The following is a 16,287-nucleotide window of genomic DNA, read 5'->3' as shown; positions in this document are numbered from 1 at the left end:
AGGCCTCTGATTAAATTCCCTGTTAACCTCTACAACCTTCTCAAGTGAGAGTCATTTCTTCGCCCTGCAGATCCCGTCAGACAGACCTGAAGGCTGGAAGAGGAGCCAGCCCTGAGCTCAATGCCAGCCCCAAAACCAATCTGAAGGATTACTGCAGCCTGGGGATCAACCTGGACTTCAGGGCACTACACGGAGAGTGGTTTCACATCAGGTGCTTGGTGGGGACACCTTCCCCCAAAACAATCATTTCTGACCTAAGGAAATGCAAGCAAAGAGCAAATACGTGGTGGCATCTCGAGGAGTCAAGGTGATGCGAGGCAGCACAGACCTATAGCTCCATCGGCCACTAGATGCTGCCCCTGTCCTCCCAGTTACTTGGAGTTTGGGCAGGTCGCCTGCGGTGCTGTTAAAGTCCGGAGGGTTTAAAACCTTGGGAAATCCTTTCTCCTTAATCTATCCTCTTTCGGCGGTCACATATGGTGTTGCTCGGTCCCTCATAGCAGAGGAGAAGGTCAGCCTCATACCAGGGAGTTTTGGCAGTGGAGAGGATTTTTCTGCAGCTTGGAGGGGAGTCCTGGGTGGCAGCATGTGGGGCACGCAGGCTGCTCAGCAAGGAACACGCCGTGGGCACAGGCAGCTATTTCAGGACACACTCCAGGCATCAAATTCTGCGGATTTCTGCCCCAGAACTACATCTTACCGGGGTGCACGAAGCCCTCTTAGTGGCAGGAGGGAGCCTGGCATTCACTGCTGCTCCCATTGTGGTGCTACAAACTCCTGACACCTCCCTGACGTCTGCACACGAGTGGGAGAGAGGAGGTGGATATCGAGTATTTTAAACCAACAAACATTTAAACACCATGTGTTACAAAACAAAGCAAAACACAACACAACAAAACAAAACAACAGTGTAAAGCCAACTCAAGAGTTTTGCAGCTTTTTTTTTCAGAACTGACTGAATCACACTGAAATCTGCTGCCTAGGAATATTTTCAATTCAGAGCAGCCCCAGGCTCCAGGGAAAAAGGGGAGCAGGGTGAAGGCTTCATTCTCTGTCTTGGGAAAATGAAAATGGTGAAGGCTGCTTGCCAGCCTGGTGGGGCTGCCAGGCTTCCACATGACCAAAATGAGCTGAGGAGATAGCCCTGCTGAGCTGAGCTGCTGCTTATGTCCATCTAGCACTGTGCAAATGAGGCAGATCCCAACTGCTGCTCTTGAAATGATTTTGCAGACATCAGCAGTTTGAAGTGAGGCCGTTTGACATGAGGGGCACAGGAATTCAGTGCCAGAAAAAAAAAAAAAATATTAATTTTGAAGAGGCATGTCAGAGAAAGCAAAGCTCTGGCAGGCTGCCCTGGAGGTCACTTCAGCAAAGGGTATATTTGGAAAGAGGGAGGTGAGACAGACAGTTCCCTGTAGGATTAAAAACTCACAGAATTGCTGAAAGTTAAAGAGACCTTGAAAGATCATCCAGTCCAACCCCCCTGCCAGAGCAGGGTCACCTAAAGGCACTTTTTGCTTCATGAATCCAATTCTTTGTCTCCTGTGTTTCCTGATGTATTACTCGGATGCCTGGCATTTTAGGGATGAGGTATGAGAGCCTATAGGACACTGGGCTGAAGGATGGGGCAGGGGCAGAAGGAGAGTGGAGAACAGAGCAAGACCCAAAAAAGCTTTTGAGGCACGGCTGACAAACAGGATATGGAGAAGGTTTTATGAACTGCACTAAAATGCAAGAGGAGGAGGAAGGGGAAGGGCACAGTGATTTGAACAGAGAGGGGGAAGATGTGAGGCACCTGTGGAGCTTTGATCTTCCTGGGAACTGAGGCAGGGACTGCAGGAGGCCTGAGGAGCAACCTTTCCCTTTCCCCTCTTCTGGGGACTGGCAGTGGTGCTATCTGAGACTCTGCCCTCTGGGCTACTGGCTATTAATAACCAGAGGATGCCTGTGGGAGCAGTCTTCAGGAGTCAAATTCACAGCACTTTGCATCAGCACTTTGTGCTGGGCAGAGCTTCCCTGCACCCAGGAACCCTGGGTGAGTGGGGCTGCTGGAAAACCCTCCCCAGCAGCACCCAGAGAGGGGCTGGGAAGAAGCAGCCCAGTGCTGAGCTCTGGAGCAGGCAGAGGAGCTGGTCTGAGCCTGGCACTGCAAGCCTGAGGTGAGTCAACTTGGGGAGCAAAATAGTTTAGAGCAGGTGCTGGAGAGGGGCAACCACTGGTTGGGTGGGCAGCAAAAAGCAAGGAAATGACTGCTGCAGTAAAAGACAGAGAGACTAAAACCAAAGGACAGAGCTCAGGGGAGGAGAGGATAGCTGTGGCACTGCCACTGGGGAGTGGGGAGGATGGAGACTGAGGCTCCAGCTGCTTCCCCATGGGGGGTGGCTGAGCCTGGTGTGGCTCTGCTGGAGTGGAGACTGCTGCCCCTTTCCCTACACCAGACCCACTGCCTGCAGCAGCGTTTCCACTCCCCAGCCCTGCTGGATTAGTAAAGGAGGAGAGCAGAATGGGATGGACTTGCCCTCACTGCTCCTTGGGAATGGCTGTGTCTCTCCATCAGGGATCTGCTTTGTCCCAGGGAGTCCCCACTTGGGGCTCACAGGGGATGCCCCCTCATTTTGCCAGAATTATGACCCATTAGATGGGACACAACCTCCCACTCCCCCTTTCCCCTGGCAGCATTGCCCCTTCCCTGTCAGGCAGGCCCTGCTGCTGTTACATGGCCAAGCAGATGTCCTCCTGCTTGAGCAGAATGTGCAGCACGTGCTCTCTGGCTGCACCTGCTGATGCTGCCTGGGGAACACACTGGGATGGGAACTGCACAGGCAGCATCTCAGTGAAAAGAAAAGGCTGAAAACCTGAAAGAAAAACTACTCCAAGAGAGTATCTGCCACAGTGCTCTGAGCTGGTTTGCTGTGGCTGCTGTTGTCAGCAGCTCATCACATGAACATTGTGTTGCCAAAGGAGCACCAGTGGAATGAAACTGTGAGGTATGTAGGAGATAAAAATGTCTGGATCACAACAAGGGCAGTGTGCAAACTCCTCCTGCCAGCTCTTTGCTGGGGAGTTTTAAAATGTAACTCAGAGATTGATTCCTCCAGCTCAGGTTTTAAGGAACTGAAGTGCAAAGCAGCAGAAGGACAGAGATGGTGACCTCTGGTTACCTCTGGTTACCTCTGGCCACTGCTGGAGCCAAGGGGTCTCTGCTCATTTTGCTTGTATTATTAGGTGAGGGTCTGTCCCCTTCCATGCCACTGTGTGGCCATGGTTACTGCTGAAGTGAAGCAAAACATTTTCCCTCCTTACAGGATCTGTGATTACCCCAAGAAAGACTTTGAGAAGTTGCCTCCAATGGAACTGCTGCAATTTCTCCCAATTTTCCCTGACTTTGCAGTACAGATCTCTCATCCTGTCTGGGGACAGAGATGGGGAACACTGCACCGGAAGAAATCTCCCTCTTCCCCTCCTCCAAAATTATATGTATTAACAATGTATACAAGTGACTTCAAAGAAATTGGGCTAACAACGTTTCCTGTAGCAGGTTTTCCTGTGCCTTCCTCTTCCTTTCCTTCTGTAACAAAACAGTAGCAGTCCTAAAAGACAATTAAGGGGTTTGGTGGGGTTTTTTTGGTGGTGTTTTGTTTTCAGATTTTGCAGTCCAGTGGTTTCCTGAAAATTTACTCTAATTCTAATAGCACTACCTAAATATCCAAACCAAACTTGCACATAATTCAAAATGCTCCCAAATAACTCCTGGGCAGACCCAAAAGCTTGATACAAAAATAAATATTACCATCTAATAATGATAACTGCATGGTAATGTAATGCAGACTTTCAAACTGCAATTCTGCAGCCCAAGATGCTAACATGGCACAGGCAGGTGCCAGGAGACTGCCATTAAAAGGATTAAAATGATAGGAGATTGCAATTAAAATGCCACTTTTAGGTGACAATGCTCTGTGGCACCTCAGGAATGCTCCTGCTGTCACCTGCTGCTTAGTTTTGTGCCATAATGCTCACCACAAGGGCCTCCTGGTGATCCTCTCCAGAAGGGACAGGAAAGAACCTGTGTGTGAAATGAAGGCTGTGTACCTTGCAGCTGTAGGCAGCAGCTGAAAGAGAGGCAAAAAATTCCTTTCCAGTATTTCATTCTCCATTTCCTTGTGTGTTTAGAGCAAAGCAGAGAACCCTTTGTGGGAATGCCCCTTGCAGGGACTCCTGCTCCTGTTAAAAGGAAAAAGCCCACTAAACCCATTGTGAAGCTGACAGAAGAAGGTAAGATATGGAAAACTGCACACCTGGGAATTGTTTGGATTTCAACCTGAATTTCAGCCTTTACCATTCCACAGCCTGTCTGCCTCAACTCCCAGAGCAAGCCATGCAGGGGAGGTAGCAGGAAGCAGAGCCACAGATATTACTGAAGCTCAGCCTTCAACCACATCCCATTTCCTAGTTCACTGTCCTGAAGCACTGCACACACACACACTCAGATCACACCACATTCTCCTGCAGCATTAATTCAGGTGCACACCAGTGTGAATGGGAAGAGAACATGGTATTTCAAGGGTTTCAATACTGCAGTGTAGTTATACACTGTTGTTCTCTGCCTTACAGCCATGGGCTATAATTTAACAATTACAGTTTTTCCTCTGTGTGAGAATTCCTTTGATTCTTTAGTTGAAAAACAATTCAAGTCTCCTAGAGGGAACAATCCAGCAGGAGGAATATAACTTGGGACACTTATTTGCACAGAATACCCGTGTGTTGGGTAGGGTGACTTTTAATTAACTGTGATATCTTTACTTTCTCTTTATTTTTGACAGCCTGGGGAAGGTTTCTGGAGGTTTTGAAAAGCAGCAACTCAGTGCTGTCCCTTCCTCCAGCCCTCTAAAAAGGCTGTAAAAACTTCTTTGCTAGGCTGTGGGTATATATATTTCCTTGTCCCCAGTCCTTTATTCAAGTGAACAAGTGAGTAAAAATCCAATTGTCAGTAACAGGGCATTTCCTGTTATGCTATAAAATAATGCTGCCTAAAGCTGGCTTGCTAAAAAATATCAGTTTCTGCAGGAAATGTCTACTAAAATGAATGAGATTATACCAATTTGATGCCAGGTTGAGGATGGAGATTCACCCTGTGTGGTAAATGAGATGTAGAGGTGGGCAAGTGGTCTTAGCCTTGCTGAATACAGGAAAAAAGAAAGCCTAGGAAAAGTTGCTTGTTTCTGAATGAAAAGCTTTAACTACATTTCTGCAAGATTTTACACTGAGAATGTCTGAATCCATTGTTTGATGGAGAATTTGTGACACTGAATCAGACTCAGCGAGTAACCAGCATATTAAGGCTTTAAGAAAACTTAAATTACTTTGCCCTTGAAAAACTCCCCTGGAGACAAGCAAACAAAAAGATGTAATAACACTGAATCTTGCCAGGGTTTCAGGATGATGTCTACACCAAAGCACACCAGATTGCTTTGTGGATTTTCTATAATAAATAACGCTATGACAGCCCAATCTGCAGAGCTGCCTGCCTCTCCTCCAGCCCCAGGGAAGGGGAGTTAGGGCAGTGACCAGACAAGGCTTTTGGGGGTAAGAAACTCTGCTGCTCCAGCTTCTGGGACACCTGCATCCAGCCCCATCCCCATGCAACACTTCCTTCTCTGAGCAGATTTGCCTTGACTGCAATCCAGAGTAAACTATACACCCATCTGCATCCCATGTACAAATTTGGTGCATAGGTTGTTTCCTGAAAACTTAATTTAGGAGAGACTTTGGCTGCTCTGAAGTCACTGCTGATGCTGGGAGGCAGCTGCTGAGTAAGATGGAGCAGGGCAGGTCCTAAGGCATCCCATGTTTGTCTGTTTTGCAGTCATGCCACAAGAGGTGTCCAAGCTGAACCTGGGGAAGAAGATCAGCATCCCCAGAGATGTGATGCTGGAAGAGCTTTCCCTCCTCACCAACAAGGGATCCAAGATGTTCAAATTACGCCAGCTGAGGGTGGAGAAGTTCATTTATGAGAATAACCCTGATGCCTTCACCGACAGTTCTGTGGTAGGTTGGAGATCAAAACTAAAAACCTGCTCTCTGTGCCCAGGGGAAAAAGGAATGGGATGTGCCCAGAGTCTCCTCTGTCTGCACCTGCATGTGCACGGGCTGGGGGATCTACCAGCGAAGAAGTGCAGGAAATTGCCAAAATAATATAAATACCCAAGTTTTATTCCCTTTCAGCAGCAGCATTAGGTTCCTTTGCCAGTTGGCAGGACACAGGCAGAAGCATGAGAAAATTCAGTGATGAGTGAGAAGGGAAGGCTGCACCTTTGGCAGGTGTGCAGGGCAGACACATTGCTTTTGTACCCATTCCACTTCTTTGCAGCATGGAAATCATCCCTCCAGGTCTGACTTCAGCTTCAGTAGGTGCAGGGTTTTTTATAGCTTAGGATACACTTTTGTGCTTCCTGCTGGGCAGAGTCCTCTGCTCATCTCTGCAACAAGTTCTATAAATGAAAAGTCAGACAGAAGCCTCTACCCTGACACTGCAGTCTCTTCAGGTTTTTTTGCTGGAAGCTACATTTTTCTTCTACAGTATTTTCCTATCAGATCTGATCTCCAGATTCAGACATTCTTTTTTTTTCCCCTTTCTCATGAGTCAAAAGTGCTATTTAACCTTTGACCTTCTCTCTACAATTAGCTGGTGTAAAGTCTGCTGATGATACTTTTACAAATTAAACCCTCCTTTCAGATGATTGTCACCTCCTCAGTAAAAGGGAACAATGTCTCAGGTTCATATGAATTCTGATGTAGCATCTCATCTTCTGATCTACTTCAAAATCTATTTGGTGTCATTTTATAGCTTTATGGCATCTATTTTCCAGTCCAAGGAAACTCAGGCAAAATACAAGTCAAGCTGAAGAAAATGCTCTACCAAACAAAAACTCACCATTTTCTTAGGTCTCCAAGGTTTTCAAAAGCATCAACAAGTAAATCTTTGTAGTTGACTACTAATAGGGACAATTTGGGAAGCAGGATGCCTGGGAAATAAAAAATCAGATTACAGATCAGCAATGACAGAGCAGAGAAAGAGTAAACAGATCTGGTGGTGCTAGACTTTGGGCTGTTTCTTCATCTCTTTGTGCTTTCAGGAGTTCATCTCTTCAGTTGAGAATGAACATTGTGTTGACCAAGTTGTGCTGGCAAGTCATTTCTGCTGGCACTGAACTGTGCCTCTTGGAGGAGCACGTTTTAAAAAAAGAGATGAGCTTAAGATGCTTTACCAGCTGAGGTTAATTTTCACTTTCCTGATTTTCTCTTTTTCCAAGTGAATCCCAGGTTTAAAACTGTGCAACTCCAAACCAAGCACCAGGGCAGACATCTTGATGAAACCAGCAGGCAGGCTCTGACACTCTCCAAGTCTCCCATCCCAGCCATGAAGGAGCATTTGAGTGGCTGCCACTGAGAGGACAGAGTCAGGGTAACTTCAGAAGTGTCAGTAACCACCCAGGCATCGAACCTTTGGGAAGCTCTTTCTGAGGGAGGTGGAAATAGAAACACATTTGGTGGCCTCAATCATCCTCTTTAGGGCACAGCAAGGGGCTGATGGGGAGCACACAATGTCTTCTCCTGGGGACTGCCTCCTGTGACCTCAGGGCCTTAAGATACTGCAGATCTCAGCTCCATTGGTTGGATCAGCTTTCATTATCTATTTTTTATGAGGCACAGGCAGTAGCTCTACAGAATTCAGAATTTATCCATCTGAACACTCAGCCTGCAGGATCAGGCTCTTGCTAGCACTAAGGACTTCAAGGGCACGAGCTCAATTTGTTTAGCAGAATGAACTTGGCCATGATTGTTCTCCTGTTAGAGGGGATTTAGGGACACTCAGGGACTGGAAACATCCACTACCTCCAGCACTGCACAGCCAGGGCAGACCCTGAGGGGCTGTGTGACCTGACCCCAGAGCCAACAGCAGAAGGGGAGCAGCCTCCCTCTTGGGCTTCTCTCCTGGGACTGCCACCAGCAAGGTCAGTCAGCTCTGAGGGCTCAGCTTTGTGATGTGAATGTGAACAAAAGCTCCACACCCCATTAGCAATGGCACAAGAGAATCATTCCCCTCAAGTCTGGGTTGCATTTCACATGCTGTAACTACTAGAGACAAAGCTGCACCTACCCAGCCTTGGCCACATTCAGACTCCTGCTTAAGGATGCTGCTCCTGAGCTCTGCCCTCTTGGGATGAGCTTTGAATCCAGAGAGGTGCCAGATCTCAAAAGATTAATTTGGCTTCACCTCCTGTTATAGAAAAAGAAGATTCTCCTCTTATTTTGAACTCAGACAACCTATTGTGGTGGCTGAAAGTGAAACAAATCATATTTTTGTTCTGGTAGATGAGTGGACTGGGGTGTGTATGGAACATGAGTCTTTCCCATCTGAATGCAGAAGTCTGCTGAACACAAGATGTTTTCCCAGTGGGTCCATAAGGAATCAGGATCTCCCCTGAGACCAATCAAACTAATTTCATTTGCAGCTAAGTAAGGTTTAGTTGTGGCTTTCCTGAGACACACCTTGTGCTTCACAGAAACTTCACTCCTGCTTAGTGAGAATGGTGACAGTAACACCAGATGATGCTGATGTTCCTGCTCACACCAACTGCTGCTGTGCACAAAACCAAACCAGCCCTTTTCATTGTACCTCATGTTATCCTGATGTTTTCTGACCTTTCTTTTTTTTGCAGGAGGGTACACGTAATAACCAGAGGAAAAGAGAAATAAGCATTTAATTGTTGGGAAGGGCACACAAATGGGGTGAAACTTGAAGATTAACATTTGCAATGATCCTATTTGGAAATTACTGAGCAAAACAGTAGAAGCATTAACCTTGTGTGTATATTACTGTTTTGAGAATAGCTTCCTTCTGACCCCTAGCCCTCAAAATACCCTTTTTTAGTTTGCTTTTTTAAGGCTCCATAGCTCCCACACATAAATGAACAGACTGCCCTGCTGGCTGCTGTGTACAGCTTAATGCTCACAATCCTCTCCCCTCTCACTGCTTCCTGAGTGGAGGGGAACATTATCTCCCCTGTTCCTAAAAAGGGAATTCCCTGCAGCCAGGAGAAGGTCAGACAGTCCCTAAAGGCCCTGGGGACACCAGCTCTGCCACTTCAGCCTGCAGCTGGCTGCCTGCCTGGGCTGCAGCCTGGTGATCTGCTGTCAAACCCTGGACACTGTTGCTGGAGACACAGGGAGTGGAGGGTTAGACAATTCTGCCTTCAGCCTAGTGGGGTTTTCACTTCTCAGCTATTTTTAGCTGACACAACAGCTGGCCTTGGAAGCCTGTTTACAGCCCGGAAAGCTGCTTTTTGCTAAACTGTAATAGGTGTAAGAGCACTGAAAAAGCCTTAACCCTTTGAGAGGCAACCCTGAGGTTGTCTCACCACTGACAGGTGAATTTCTGCCAGCAGAATTGCAGGGTGAGGAGCCAGAGATTCACTCGTTCAGCTTCAGCTGCATTTGCTACATCTTTGCACATCTACAGCCCATCCTGTAGTCCAAGGGAAAGGGCCCTGTGTGATACAGAACCCAGGTTACTTCTATTATACAGCTGTGTGGGCTGGGATACACAAGGACTATTTAGATCTGATAGGTGTCGAGCTTTGATCTCATTTATGATCAGTGAATACACAAAACATTCTTCCAAACCTATGGTTTCTGTTGGTTTCTGCTCCACACAATATTTATTAAAATTGGCCTGTGCAAAGACAGGACCTTGTGCTGGCACCATGGGGTCTATAAATCCTGCACAGACCATTTGCTCTTTCAACATGTACTGCAGGTATTTTGCCTTCTAGCTTGGACTGTGAAGAGTAGGTGGCCTGGAAAATAAGATGGACCTGATTTTACTGATGGATAGAGCTTTCTTTCTTGTTGCTGGCAAGATTTTCTTTATTAATGCACATGTTGCTACAAAGGAAACTCTGCCTTTTTGCCATTTTCCCTGTGTGGTCTCTGGGAAGTCTTTCAAGTTTGCCCAGGCTGTTATCTCTTCAGTCTTTATCACTGTGTAAATACTCCTCCCTGTGCAGACCTTCATATGTATGGAAAGCAGACATATGGGCAGTTACCTTCCAGGCTTTTATCTTGTCACAGGTACCCTGTAACACACACAGCTCCCACACTGTAATGGAACTGACTTTGCTGGACTGTCTTTCCCTTGATGTGTAAACACTTCCATTTCTTGTCCAGCTTGCTTTCCCACAGCTTAGCCAATGCACCTCTGTCTGGAACCTTTGCCAGAGCAGGTAAAGCTGCATTTCCTTTCCTTTCCTCCTCTGTTTCATGATGGGACAACACACAGATCCCTCTCTTCTCCCCCTGATCACACGAAGTGACTGTGAGGTGTCCATTTAAAGTTGTACATCCATTCCTTGCTGCTCTCCTCCACCTGCTTCTATCCTGGATGGAGAGAACAACTCAGGTGAAATCCTGCCTTGCTGCTTGTTTTGCAACCCAGACACAAAACTGCTCAGCCCACAGATTCATGTCCTGAACTGCTCAACCTTGCAGCTGTGCCCATGGCCCCTAACAGAGATTCTTGCTCTGCCCTAGGATCACTTCCAGAAGTTCATCCCGCCGGGAGGGCACTACGGGGAGGATGCCCAAGGCTATGCCCAGGGCCGGATGGTGGGAGGAGTGACAGCTGGGCAGCAGGGCTCCAGCCAGCACCACGCTGGTTCCCACAGCCCTGGGAGCAAAGGAGGCCCCGGGGAGAGCGACGGGGAGCACGTCGGGGACTCGGACGGAACCGCCGGAGAAGGAGGCGACGGCGCCGAGAAAGGCAAGTGGCTCCAACAACAGCAGGAAACACCTTCTGCAGGGCAAACCCTTCCCTGGCAGGGGATTCACACAGGGGCAGCTCTTCTGCCTGTAGCCCAGCCCAAAACGTCAGTCTCGGGGGTACCAGCCCTGATTTCACAGCCAGGTTTTCGCCTCTGCAGACAGCACGCAGCGGGTAATCTTCAGGAAGGGACAGAGGCATTTCTGAAGGTTATGTGGGGGTCACAAGGAGCCTCCAGAAGCAATATCTTCATGAATAAAAGTATTTTTTCATTGTAGTTTCATTGCCCAGACGGGTGGTTGAGTCACCATCCCTGGAGCTGTTTAAGGGTTGGGGAATATGGCTTAGGGGAGAACTTTGTAGGGTTGGGATGATGGTTGGACTCGGTGATCCCACGGGTCTTTTCCAACCTGAAAGATTCTGTGTTGCTAATTCAGTCCTTGCTTCATCTCATCCTCTGCTTAGTTTGGCCAGAGACCTCTAGAACCAAATGATTTGTCTGCAAACCACCAGGTGAACTCATTCTTTTCACAGTCCTTATGGAATTTTTCAACAAAAAGCAAATTTGCTTGGGAACCCAGAACCAGTGTCTCGAGTGAGTGAATGAGTGACTCATTGAATCCAAGGCTTTTCATTTACATTCTGGAAGAATGTGTATTTTACCTCAAAAGCAGCTTTTTGCATTCCTGGGTATCCCTGTGAAAAAGGAATCTGTGTATATTCTAGGAGATTTTCCTTCATGGTTATCCCATTTCTGTGTACAGAAAGGAGGAATAACATCATCCCACAGCTTTTACTAAAGAGATAGATCCCAACTGCTTTGTTTTTTCAAACCCTAGCAATCAATTTACTTCTAAAGTGCTTAGTTTAAGTCCTTCACACAGAAAGAGGGTGGGAGTTGTTTGGTTTTTTCCAGTTAAAATGAGATTCTTGTACATGTCTGCAATTCTCTAAAGCCAGAAAAGCCCAGGATTCGGCAAGTTTTGAAGAAAATAAGAAAGACAAACAAAGGAAAGTGTGATAAGGAAGAAAGTTTCAGATAAGAGTAATATTTTCTTTATCACTTCATCTGGATTTTTAAGGTTTCTGAAAGTTGAGAATCTTAAGTGTGCTACATGTCAATACATGGCTAGTCCTCTTATTAGAATGGTATTATTAAAAAAAATAAATTCTTGTAATTGTCTGACTTAACAGCAAAGCCCAGCTCTATCAATGACATGAGTTTCAGTTTCCAGAGTGATACCCCATCAAATTTTTATGGCTTTTAGGCATCCTGAGGTGTTTGAGCCAGAATTGTCTCAAATGTCCTGGCTCAGAAGGGTAAAAATATGAATGTGTGTTTGTGTAATCACACTGAAAATACCCACTTACAAAAATCCTGAGACAAGGGAGATGGTAATTTTAAAACATTCAAGAACACACTACTAAGGAAGACCTTAGTAAAGATGGCTGTGGGCTGCCAAGCCCCAGAAACATGACAGTTAAAGGGTTTTGGTCATTGAGGGCCAACTTCAATATTTGAGCCTAGTTTTGGAGTTTACAGGCAGGGCTTTGTTTGTTGCATCTGATGATGAAGATGAGGTTTACCTGGAGGAGTTGTTTGCTGTGATCAGCCAGGGAAGAGAGAAGTAAATCATGAAGTTAAAAAGCATTTTGCCTTGTATGAGGTTTCCCCCAAGGCAATGAATGAAAGAGATGATGGGGTAAGGGCATTGGTTCTTGAGGTAAGAGGTTTCTGTTTGAGCCACCAGAGAAAACAATGACAAATTAGCTTTCCAAACATGCTGCAATGCCAGTTCCTGGGTGAGTGGCTTCTAGGCTGTGGTAAGTCTACCCACCTGCTTTTGTGGGTAAGGATGGAAGTGGCACACAGGAGTCTTCTGAGAAACCAACCATGAAGCCTCATACTTTATCTGCAAGTTACAGAATCTGGGCACAAAGGTGGTATCTCAGCTTCACTAGCAGAATACAGAAATGCAAAAAAAGTAAGTTTTACCTTCCTCTCTTTACAGATGGAAAGGCAGGAGGCAAAAAAGTCACTATATTTAAAACTTACATCTCCCCCTGGGAACGAGCAATGGGTATCAGCCCTGAGGACAAAAGCCAGATGACCATTGACTTACTCTCATACAGCCCCAAAGCTGATTCCCCCCATTACAAGTCTTTTAACAGGTAAGTCTTGGGTATTCTGTTCAGTTTATTTAGCATGAGAAAAGACAGTACCCCTGGGCACAGCCCTCCTGTCTGTGCAAGGCAAATGAAGCTTTAGTCTCTCCTCTGGGTGACAGGTTTGGAGGCCTACAAAAAGAAGACACTCAGAGCTGGAGATTTTAATTTGGCTTATGGGCAGAAAACCTACACAGCAGGACAGGAGGGCTTTAATCCTATTTCCCTTTCTTTCTCACCCCATTTGACCAGGGAGATTTAGCTTGCCACTGTTCACAACTGCAGCCATTTCAAGTTCAAGAGTTCTGGAAAAATACTTATGATCAGAAACCATATACTTCACAGTACTTCAGATAAGAATCAGGATCTTCCTGCTGCTTCTGATAAGAACTGGAAGTTTTACAAATATTTCTAGAGCAGCATCAATTTCCTGTCAACCTCTCTATATAATTTTGCCACTGCCTTCCAAAACCTCTGGACATCAGTGCCCAGGATAAACCCAGATCCCAGTCATTTCTGCAGTAACAGCATCTGCCTCCTGCCTGGGCAGGGTACTGAGGTGTCAGAGGTCTGTCTGATGCCAAAAGGGATGAGGGAAGTAGACAGGAGTTGTTTTAAGCATTTTTTAGCCCAGAAGCAATAGATATGTATATGTTCTGGAGAAGGATTTGTTGGCCAGCCAGCTGCAACAGTGCTAAAAGCTGCAATCTCAGTAACTTTGATGATTTATTTTCCAAAGCTGTTGTTTACCCACGCTCTGTTTGCTGACCCTGTGCATTCATTCCCCTCTGCCAGGACTGCCATGCCTTATGGGGGGTTTGAGAAAGCAGCCAAACGTTTGACCTTCAAAGTGCCTCAGTTTGATATTTGCCCTTTGCTTCCGGATTCTCTCATGATGTATAACCAAAATCTTGGCAACAGACCCAGCTTCAACAGAACCCCAATCCCCTGGATTCCTTCAGGAGACTCCGAGTACCATATTGACCTCAGTGCCCCAAGGAGTGGTGAGACAGAAGAGCTGTAAATCCCCACCACCAAGGCCTTCCTTTTTTTCTTTCTTTTTTTTTTTTTTTTTTTTTTTTTTTCTTTTTTTTTTTTTTTCTCAGCACTTTTTGTTTTCAAGTTGATAATAAGGAGCTGAAAAGTGCAACTTGAGTTCTCTCAGACCTTTCTTTATTTTGCCCTTAGCCCAGGCAAGTTCCTAGCGGGTTCTAAACTTACCTTCACTGTGGTGTTAATACCTGAAACAGGTTGAGGGAAAGGGGATTTTTATTCAGCAGGGAACAAAAGGGCAAAACTAGGAAATGTGTTCCTGTTTAGCAATGCTAAATGCTGCCTGTCTGCTCCACAATAAATCTGTTCAGTCACCTTTTAACAAGTAATAAAACACTGACAGGAAGAAAAGCCTTTGGTTTTTTTCTCTTTAAAAATGCTGCTGAATCATAGAATGGCTTGGGTTGGGAAGGACCCTAAAGCTCATTTAGTTGCAGTTTCCCTGAATCAGTCTGGGGATTAGTAATTAAAAAAGTTGCAGTCTCACAACTAGACTGTTAGCATGGGAAGGAAGCCTGGGGGCAGATGGGGCTGCTCATAAGATAGGTGTACACTAAGGGGGGTTGGATAAACACTGCAAAACTGGTGATGAAGAATGATAACTTTGAGAGGAAATGATTCAGGTAATCATAACAGCATCAGAGATAAACAAGCCAGGCAGCCTGTCAGTGTGACAGATTCAAGTATTTCACTGTCACCTGAGATCCCCCAGTTCCCCAGTGTCAAACAGGCTGCCAGGGCTACCCTGAGATCTCTTAATTTTGTCCTAATAACAAGCTGCACAAGTAATGAAGGAGTAGTTTCCTAACCTTCCAGCTGGAATGGCTAATGAACATTTATTATATGTTCTCTTAATTGATTAAGAAGTATCCATAACTCAGTCTGTGACTGATCTTAAAAACATAAAGGTGGTGCTTTGATGTTTTGAAGAACATTTCAACAATAATGAAAAAGCAACCTTAGAATATAGCTCAGACAAAGGCCCAGGACTGAGTTTAAGTGGGGTTTTTGGGCCAGAAGTGGAGTGTAAGCCTGATGGGAGGCTGGTCAGGGCAGCTAAGGGCTGCACACAGGGCAATGACACCAAAAATGTTTGGGAGTTCCAACATAATCACAACAATCATTGGAGTTCTTCTGGAGCATGGAAAAAACAAAAAAACAAAACACCTAAATAAAACAGATCCTTAAACGTGGAGGGAAAGGTAAGGAACCCTGTGCAGCAATAGCACAGTGCTCTCTGGTGGTGCAGTTTCAGAGTTCCCATCTCCAATGACAGTGGCATTACCAGCAGCTAGGTCAAAGGACACATTATCTCAAGCCCTACATGGGAATAAAAAGGTGGAATCACTGCAAATAATTAATGATGTCAGTGTAATTCATACTTTAAGCTCAGAGGATCACTCAGTTCTGGTAAATTTGCTTAATGAGGCATAGAGCTCATCTTTAGCCAGCACACTTTCAATCTCAAATCCTGTCAAGCAGGATTTATGTGCTTTTCTTTCTAACACAAAATGGGAACACAACCCTACATTTTGTAGAACAATTCAGACAACTATTGTCTTGCTGTTTACACAGCTCAAAATACATGCTAGTTTAGCCATAATTCAAAGCAACACTGAAAGTGAGAAAAATTAGCAGCTCAAATTCTTTCTCAAAAATAATTCACTTCAGTGAGTCTTGCAGCTGCTGTAATCAGGGCAGAAGTTTGTCCAAAATGATCAAATATTTAAGAAGTAACTGCTCTTGCTCTTTGTTTCCCTTGGACTATGATGTAGGCTCAGGAGAACTGCCTATGTCAGAGAATCATTCATACTGGGAATAAGAGGATTTTATAAGATTTAATTACAGTGGATTTCCCTCACATACTAGAAGCCACAGAAGAGAAACTTCATCATCTGCTTTTAAGCAGGATCATGGTAGTTAGAGATAAAAGAGAACTAGCAGATTAATGAGCCCACCCCTTGAAAAGCCAGGCTACAGTTCCCTCATTGAGGATGTCCTGGGTATTAAGCTTCTGCTCCATGAAACAGCAGCCAAAAATCCATTTAGCAGAGGTGGGCTGGCCCGTGGAAAACAGATTGGACAGAATTTTGTGACATTCAGATCTTTCCTGTAGTTATTTACAGTGCTAAGTTTAGGAATACTCATTTACAGTTGCCAAGCTTTGAAATGCTTCATGCAATGCAACTTGTACAATCAAGAATCCAAATTATACTGAAAAAGTGTGAAAAGTACTGCCCATGTTCCAG

General features: G+C 45.6%; 1 protein-coding gene across 2 annotated transcripts; it reads left to right on the top strand.

Annotated features, from left to right (window-relative positions):
* The first annotated feature begins 1,957 nt into the window (after positions 1-1,957).
* On the top strand, positions 1,958-14,389 carry MYOZ1 (myozenin 1). Of its 2 annotated transcripts, XM_008503997.2 has the most exons (7): positions 1,958-2,159; positions 4,171-4,272; positions 5,864-6,045; positions 10,591-10,819; positions 12,832-12,991; positions 13,781-14,038; positions 14,072-14,389. In XM_008503997.2, the coding sequence occupies exons 2-6, from the start codon at positions 4,197-4,199 to the stop codon at positions 14,007-14,009; spliced, it is 876 nt and encodes a 291-aa protein (XP_008502219.2). In that variant the 5' UTR covers positions 1,958-2,159; positions 4,171-4,196; the 3' UTR covers positions 14,010-14,038; positions 14,072-14,389. The 2 variants fall into 2 exon arrangements, with proteins under 2 accessions (XP_008502219.2, XP_030309459.1); XM_030453599.1 differs by lacking the exon at positions 4,171-4,272 and having other exon boundaries at positions 1,960-2,159; positions 13,781-14,389.
* Positions 14,390-16,287: the final 1,898 nt, after the last annotated feature.

This window comes from Calypte anna, chromosome 6 (genome assembly GCF_003957555.1).
Source record: "Calypte anna isolate BGI_N300 chromosome 6, bCalAnn1_v1.p, whole genome shotgun sequence".
Lineage (NCBI taxonomy): Eukaryota > Metazoa > Chordata > Aves > Apodiformes > Trochilidae > Calypte > Calypte anna.
The sequence above is the reverse complement of the archived record's forward strand: the minus strand, read 5'-3'. Positions and strand labels throughout refer to the sequence as shown.